At 42.6% G+C, this 8,784-nt stretch overlaps 1 protein-coding gene across 1 annotated transcript; it reads right to left on the bottom strand.

The window, feature by feature from the left end:
* Positions 1-3,118: 3,118 nt before the first annotated feature.
* Positions 3,119-7,127, bottom strand: MC4R (melanocortin 4 receptor). The gene is made up of 2 exons (XM_081953292.1): positions 7,028-7,127; positions 3,119-5,958 (listed from the first exon to the last, which is right to left on the bottom strand). Exon 2 carries the CDS (start codon positions 5,029-5,031, stop codon positions 4,033-4,035), a length of 999 nt encoding a protein of 332 aa, XP_081809418.1. The 5' UTR covers positions 5,032-5,958; positions 7,028-7,127; the 3' UTR covers positions 3,119-4,032.
* Positions 7,128-8,784: the final 1,657 nt, after the last annotated feature.

Here is an 8,784-nt window from a genome sequence, read left to right as displayed (position 1 = left end):
CCAGGGCACAGGACAGAGCTAACTAATGGGCGTGGGTCGGGAGTGCTGGAAAGGGTTGGGATTCTGGAGGAGAGATTAAGCCATTCCATTGGGGGATTCACCATCTCTACTGTTTGTGGGAGAGGCAGATATGGTGGGGGCTGAGGGCCCAAATTATGTTCGGGGGATGTGGGTTCACTGTTTAAGAGCGATCACGCATTCCTACCCTCATCGCCCTTCTTGTACCCCTGGGTGCTTGGGATCACAGGACCCTGGTCTCCGGCTGGTGTCATTTAATGCCAGGTCTGTGGTACATAAGGCTCCCCTCATTTATGACCTCATACAAGAGGGTAGAGTGGACTTGGCGTGCATTACAGAGACCTGGTTGGGCCATGAGGTGGATGTTCCCCTTAGAGAATTATGCCCACCAGGCTTCCGGGCATTTCACCAGCTGAGAGCCCAGGGCAGGGATAGGGTGGTGGTGGTGGTTATTAAGGAAAGTCTCGGACCTCAGGAAGTCACTATGCCTCAGATAGGTGGGTATGAGTCCCTTTTTGTGAAATGGGGCCTTGGAGTTTAGGTAGGCCTTTTTGTTACTTACCTGTTTCGCTGCTACATTTCATCAGCCCTGCCGGAGCTGCTACATGTGTTACCCGGATTGGCAGTTGATTTCCCCAGGCTCATGGTCCTGGGGGATTTCAATCTGCCTTCCATTGACGAGACATCCAAGTCAGCTCGGGAGTTCATGACTTCCATGATGGCTATGGACCTAACTCAATTAATTCAAGAACACACCCATAACAGGGGACACATGCTCGACCTGATTTTTGTCCCTGGGCAGTGGATGAATGATCTAGATTTAGGGAATATTTCTATTCAACCCTTGTCATGGTCTGATCATTTCCTCATCAGGCTTGACTTCCATACTGCTACCCCTCGCTGCAGGGAGGCAGAACCGACTAGATGGTTCTGCCCCAGGCACCTGATGAACCCTGAAAGGTTCCTGATGGAGCTTGTGACTTTTCATGAATCCCTTGCTCACAGCTCGACCGAAGCCCTAGTGGAAGCCTGGGATAGGGCGGCCACTGGGGCCTTGGATCTCATTGTGACTTTGCAGCTTCTGACCAGGTGTCGATCCTGGGTAGCTCCCTGGTTTACCGAGGAGCTCCGGGAGATGAAATGCCAGAAAAGATGCCTATTGAGTGGTTGGAAGGCCAGACAGTCCAAATCTGATCAAACACTAGTAAAAATTCATATTAAATCCTACTTAATGGTGATAAAAGCGGCAAAACGGCAACATTTTTCCGCTCTCATTGCATCCGCAGATAACTGCCCAGCTGCCCTGTTTAGGGGGACCTGCTCCTTACTTAACCAAGGAACTGGGAAAGGCACCTTGCAGGGTAGGGCTGAATAATTTGTTCAATATCTGCAGGATAAAATTGCTCAGATCCGGACAGGCTTGGACTCTGACTGGGTAGATTCGGGTGAGTCGACGGGGATGAATCTTGTGGAGACTATCTGGAATGAGTTTGGCCTTGTGACCCCCGAGGGCATGGACAGGATTATGGGGAGACTCAGTGCTGCACTTGTGTGCTGGACCCGTGTTCCTCTTGGTTAGTTTCGGCTTCCCTCCTTAAGAGGCCTTCCCTGGACCCAGCGTCTTTAGCCAACTATCATCCAGTCTCCCATCTTCGCTTTGTAGTGAAGGTTGTCGAGAGTGTGGTAGCACATCAGCTTCCCCAATACCTGGATGAAGCTGCCTACCTGGATCCGTTTCAGTCGGGTTTCAGGCCCGGGTACAGCAGGAAACGGCTTTGGTCATGTTGGTTGATGATCTCTGGTGGGCCCAGGACAGGGGCTGCTCCTCTTTCCTGGTCCTATTAGAGCTCTCGGCGGCTTTCGATACCATCCTCCTACCTGTCGGATCAGTCGCAGTTTGTGTTGACTGGAGGACAGGGATCGACCCCAAAGTGTGTCACTTGTGGGGTGCCCCAGGGGTCGTTTCTCTCACCCCTCCTGTTCAACATATATTTGAAACTGCTGGGCGAGATCATCCGTGGTTTTGGGGTACAGTATCATCAATATGCTGATGATACCCAACTTTTCATCTCTACCATAAGTCACCCAAATGATGCCCTCAACATGATGTCCCGATGCCTGGAGGATGTGCGGATCTAGATGGGGAAGAACAGGCTCAAGCTCAATCCTTCCAAGACTGAGTGGCTGTGGTTTCCGTCATCCCGATTTGTGCATCTTGTTCCATCTTTGATGATAGGGGGAGAAATTTTAGCCCCCTCAGAGAGGGCCCACAATCTGGGAGGCCCCCTGGATTTGTGGCTCACTTTAGAAGAACACCTGATGGCCGTGACCAGGGGGGCCTTTTACCAGGTTCACCTTACCAGGTGCGCCCCTTCCTGGATCAGGATGCTCTGTGCACAGTCACTCATGCCCTCGTCCTTTCTCGCCTGGACTACTACAACACTCTCTACATAGAGCTGCTCTTGAAGAGCACCCGGAGGCTTCAGCTGGTCCAGAATACGGTTGTGCGGGTTATCATGGGGGTACCTAGGTGCTCCCATGTTACACCCCTGGTTGTCGGTTGTTCTCCAGGTGCGATTCAAGATACTGATCATGACCTTTAAAGCGCTCCATGGTTATGCCCAGGGTACCTGCGAGACCACCTACTGCCACCAGTAGCCTCCCACCGTCCAGTGCGATCCCACAGAGTTGGCCTCCTCAGGGTGCTATCAGCCAGACAGTGTCAGCTAGTGACCCCCCAGGGGGAGACCTTCTCTGTGGGAGTGCCTTCCCTCTGGAATGAGCTGCCCCCGGACCTTTGCATAATCCCCGACCTCCAGTCCTTTCAACGCACCTTTTCCAGCAAGCCAGCCTGACCTGAACAGACTAAAATAAATGATTCATTTAATTGTTAATTTTAACCTAATTTTTAAATTTTTATTGTTCATATTAATTGGATTTGTTTTTGGATACTTTATTTAATTTCCTTTTTAACTTTTGTAATATCTGGTTTTTTTATGTTGTACACCGCCCTGAGTCCTTTGGGAGAAGGGTGGCATATAAATCCAATAAACAAACATAAACAAACAGAACCAATGATAAATATTTAATTTTTACCACATCTACTTGGTGTTTAAAGCCACACTTTTATTGTTGCCTTTCTTTGATGCATTCCTTTTGACATGATTTTTAACAATTGATCTTACACTTTTCATGCTTCTTTCAGTAAAAGATAAGAAATAAGGCTATGCCTGCGTGCCCCACACTTGGGTTTTTCTTGCCCTAACAGACATTTAGACATTTGTACATTTTCAGTGCAATTCATTTTATATATTTAATGACAGAATTTTAACTGCACGTTATCTAGACTACTTAATAGAAAATTGTTTCAATTGAGTAAGAAAGTAAATACATACAGTACATACCAAATATATCCCTTATTGTCATATTCAAAAACATGAAATCCTTTCCAACTACTGTTCCCAATTTCACAGACCATATCCACCCCAGCAATGGATTCCAGCTGAGTTACATTTTATCTTCACTGGGTCTATTGTCTTAAGAACAAAATGCAAGATGCGTTTTTTTTTAAACAATCATTTGAGCAAAATGTGACATAAAGCACAATTCTCTAATAAAGTCTAATTTGATTTAACCATACACATACAAGTCCAAGACAATGCAAGCTCCCAAATTTTAAATATAAATAGCTGAGGAAAGTGAAGGACTTAATTGTGTGTAATACTTTTGTTCCTATTCCCCAACACAGTTGCACTATTCTCTCTCATCATTCTGAAAATATTTTTGCATGCCTGGCAGCTTGCTTGAGTCGTTGCTAAACACCACTAGGATCACTTCAGCCTTGAAATGATTACATATGTAGTTTGTAAGCTTAGAACAGAAACAAACATTCATGTACCAAATACTGTTCAAAATATATTTCTTGTGACAAGTGAAGCCAGATGCTCTGCAGCACTAGAGGAGACATCAATTTATGAGGCAATTGCCTTTCTGCAATAGCTTCTTCAGATGCGTTCAATATTTTCCTGAGAAATCGCATGACTCTCTCAGGCTACAGCAGCACATAATCTCTCTGAAGGTTTTCCTCAGCTCTTGGCTTCGGAAAGCGTAGATAAGTGGGTCGATAATGGAGTTACACATGATTAGAATGAGGTACAGGTGAAAATGGGACATAAAACAGATACAGTAGGGATTGTGAGGGCATGAAATGTAGAAAAGCAAGTGGAGGAAGAGTGGGGCCCAGCACACTACAAAGACTCCAATCAAGATGGTCAGAGTGATGGCGCCCTTCATATTGGCCCCTTGCCGAATTGAGCCGGTGCCTGGGAGAATTGCAATCTTTTTCATGTGCAGACGGGCTAACATGAACATGTGGACGTAGAGAGATGCCATGAGGACTAACATGGTGAAGAACATGGCGATGAGGCAAATGATGACAACGCTGCTGTCAGAATAAATAATGAATAGGACCCCTGAAACTGTGCAAGCAGCCCAGATGCAGGAGATGATGATACCGACACGCCTCCCTGTCATGATGTTGTGATACTGGAGAGCATAGAAGATTGTGAAATACCTGTCCACAGCTATGGAAAGCAGACTGCAAATGGAGGCCAGGAGAGAGCTGCAAATCACTGAGTCAATGATATTGTCGATGCTAACGGTAAAACTGTGTGTGTCGACTTCTGTATTGTTCAACCAGGTGATGACGATGGTTTCTGATCCATTGGAGATGCTCACCAGCAAGTCGGCCACCGCTAAGCTGCAAATGAAAAAGTACATTGGGGAGTGCAAATTCTTGTTCTTGGCTATAGCTGCGATCACCAACACGTTCTCGAGCAAACTGACAAAGCCTAAGATCACAAATACTTCTGGCGAGACAAAAAGTTGCTCATAACATCCTTCTGAAGAGTAGCCTTTTTCCATCGATCTATTCAGGTCACTGTGATGTGGTCCATGGCTGTGGTTCCATGCATGAAGAGGCCGATGAACTCCATAACGGTAAGTGAAATTCATTCTTACAAGTTCTTCACCTTGCTTGGGCAACTTGCAGCTTGCAGATTAATTCCACGCGTTCCAAGTGTCCCTTTTTGACTGGCACCCTGGGATTTTCAGTGGTTAGGGATTTTTACACGCCATTCCAAGAAGCAGAAAGTGAATGTCAGAAGAAAAAAAACCAGGTTCGATATGCAAAAAAATAAATAAAAGAAAATCAGTCAAGTCTTTGACAATTAATGTTTGCTTTGCCAACTCCACAAGTGCCTGTATTCACCGGCATGAGGCAGCTGAAGGTGGTTTTCTTCTCTTTATCTCCCAGAGCCTCAATCTATAAAACTAAAGCTGCTGCTACTGCAGCTGCTGCTGCTGGGCTTTTTGAAACAATTGTTTCAGAACAAAAATACTATTCAGCTATCTATGCAATGCTTGCCTCCTGCCTGCTTCTGCTGCTTCTTATACAGCAATGGGATAGAAAGGTAGTTAGAGGCAGTTCCTCCCCACCCCTTCAGTTTAGCGATCAGCCAATAGAGAGGAAGGGAAGAGGGAGTGCGGGAGGCACTGAATTCATTTCAGTTTTCTACATCTCTTGCAGGAGGGCTTCCAAGATGATATACGTAATTCCCGAAAGATACAAAAGAGTCCAAACCGGCACAGGCTGGCAGGTTCCTTTTGTTTGTGTAGATGTTGTGATTGATGATGGCAAGCATAATCGGGAATCCCTTCTATCCTGAAAGCAGGATGAGTGGGAGGTAGAAAGGAAACAGCAATGGAAAGAACAATAAAGTTTCTGCGAAGATAGTAAGCGATCATGAATGGAGATCGTGGGTTCAATCAGCCCACCAGTCAAGAAAGGAACAGAGGTGCAACATTGTCTTGGCATCCTCATCAGACCAAGTTCATTGTTTGTGGTTTGCACTAATGCGTAAGTTACTTTCAAACTGTAACCTGTAAGCAAAAACGTGAAACCAAGAGAAACATGTTTTAGGATGAGAGTGAATGAGGCAAACTATAAAGCAATCAATGCTGGCATTTGAAATGAATGTGGCCCCTTATTATTTTATTTCTCTTAATAAACCTTTAGCTCCTTAATTATATTAATGTGGGTTTTTTCCCCTTTTTCTCCTAGTAATCTGTCTAATGGAACGAGTGTAAAATACTTCATTATAAATTTCATTCACATGAAAAGGGCATTGGTTTCAGTTGTCCATGAAGGCAGGGAGGGGGGAACAGAACAGTGAAATGCCTTAATATTTTAGTTATCTAAATGGCAGACTAGGTTTCTGTCATTCCAAACCATTTATCTTTAAATTATACATATCAGATTGGAAGAATTATTTAAAATTTTCCAGGAATATGATAACAGAGGGTGATTTTATTTGTTTGTTTGTTTCTTTGAAGGACACTGGGGCTTTCCTAAATTCAGATTGTCATTCTTCTGAATAAGTACAGTAAGTGGAATTGCTGTGAACATCGGTGCCATTTCTTTCCGAGATCTATTTCTATGTTTCTGAATAGAGACAGATATGAAGAGAATCATGTAAAAAATGGCATGTTAACCCTAAATGTCATCAAATTAGCAATTGATATGGATTTGTTTATAGATAAGAGATGTGATGTGGTCTGAAGAAATAAATGTTTGTAACCTTAGAGGGGGAGAAATTTACTAAATTTGTTTACATTTGTGGTGATGATGGTTAGAAGTCCTTTCTTTCTTTCTTTCTTTCTTTCTTTCTTTCTTTCTTTCTTTCTTTCTCTTTCTTTCTTTGTCTGTTTTATTCATTCTCCCTCTCTCTTTCTCTGTCTCTATTTCCCTTCCTTTCTTCCTTCCTTCTCATTTTAGTCCTTTTTTCTATTTTTCTTTTAAGTTTAGTGCAATTTATTATGCATGCCAAATGTTAGTTCTACAATCAAATCTATAAGTCAGCCTGTAAAAGGACTCTTACCTCGCCCCCCCCCAAAAAAATCCTTTTGTATATATCAATAGGCATAGCTAAAGAAAAGAAGGAAAACTCACGATCTAGTATAAATGCTGCTCAATGCACTAGGCAGGATGGTAGCTATCGTGCAAGGCACCAGTGAAGCCACAATGTCCACAAACGGACAAAAGTAAGAAAACTGACAAAACAAGGAAGGTGAATGATTAGTATGAATACTATTAGATGGAAGCAAATAGACACTTAGAAAAAAGTAAATGTCTATGGAGATTTTCAGTCATCCAGGTCATAGTTGTCCCAAAGATGCTTTTTTTTTCAAGAAGCAACTAGACTTGTTATTCTTTGAAGATGTTTGACTTTTCATTCTCATTCTTGGATGAAAAGTGAAACGTTTTCAAAGAATTGCAGAAAACTAGTTTTGCCCTATATTTGATATATGGAGTTTTGCAGGCCACAACTCATAGACACTAATGTTGCTCTTATTCCTGATGAACAGCTTGAGTGTACAAGCCTGTTGTGCCAGAAGAGACCTCCTCCCTCAGAAGTAACCACTAGCTCCTCAATTGATATTACTATAATTGAAGTCCTACTGAAACCCTGAGAGGTCAGTATACATTCCAGTACTTTCCATTTAGCATTTAGCATTTTCTTCTCCCAGGATTTCAGTAGTCTAGTGCCCAGATCTGGTAGAAAGGGCAAAAATGAGGCATATAACAGCACCATTGTCATTTCTGAGAAAGATCCTGGCCTAGTTCAGCTGTCCAGTCATATTTTCCAATCTAGCGTGCATGTGTATAAGTCTTCTGTTGTTTCTTTGTTTTGAAATTGGAATTACCCAACAGCCAAGGGAAAGAAGAGAGATTTAGACTGCCATTTTATTGTCTCTTACTGAATACAACTGTATGTTTTAATAAATAGGTATATACCATACCATAAAAGTGTAACTTGAAGCAGAACTCAGTGCAAGGAAAGTTATTTTTATTTCTAAGCAAATGTGCCTGGTTTGACTTTGTGCCTTCAGGGCTACAGAAGACTAGGCAAGCATGCAAATTGGGCAACTGAGAAGCAAGACAATGCCCTGTTCAAATACTAGATTTTTAGAATTGTTAATAGTATTCCCTGTCAATTTTTAGGAATTTGTCTCTTACCCAAGGTCTCTTTATGTGTAAATTTGATTTTTCTTTTTCTATGAGCTTATTTTGAACTAGTAAATATACCAATATTTGCCCACCCTCTTATTTTAATTCATTTATATTCAGCCTTTTCTCCAGGAAAGGTTTATCTTTTCAAGAATGAGAGGAAATCATTCATACAGAGAGAAACAATAACAAGTCCAAGGTCATCCAGTGAGTGGATGCAAAGCATCTATATGGGTTTCTCCTTTCTTATATATCTGTGCCAATGAGGTAATCACTGTCTCTTTGTTTTCTCTTACTCATCTGGATCTAGAAAACCAAAAAAGTAATCCCTGTTCCTGTCCAATTGTGCATTCGCATGCATGTGCACTGGTTATGCATAAAAAATAAACATGTATGTGCTTTAGTGTTATGACTGGAGGCTTTCCATATTCTGCTAAACCCTGGACATTTCATGGCCTTGATAATGTTGCCATGACAATCCAAAAGCACCAGAACATGGGACAGCATTTTAGATAGACTTGGTTAACTTTAAAAAAAAAATCTGAGCAGGACTAGATTGATATTTGAATAGGAGACCACCAAGAAATCCTACAGCATTAATCTAGTTTGGAGAAAATAAAATAAAACATCCTATAAACAGGCAATGACAACCACTTCCATATTGTTGCCAATTCACTTAACACAAAGTGATAGACTTC

The sequence above is a fragment of the Natrix helvetica genome, assembly GCF_964273705.1.
Source record: "Natrix helvetica genome assembly, chromosome: 4".
In the NCBI taxonomy this organism is placed as follows: Eukaryota; Metazoa; Chordata; class Lepidosauria; order Squamata; family Natricidae; genus Natrix; species Natrix helvetica.
The sequence above is the reverse complement of the archived record's forward strand: the minus strand, read 5'-3'. Positions and strand labels throughout refer to the sequence as shown.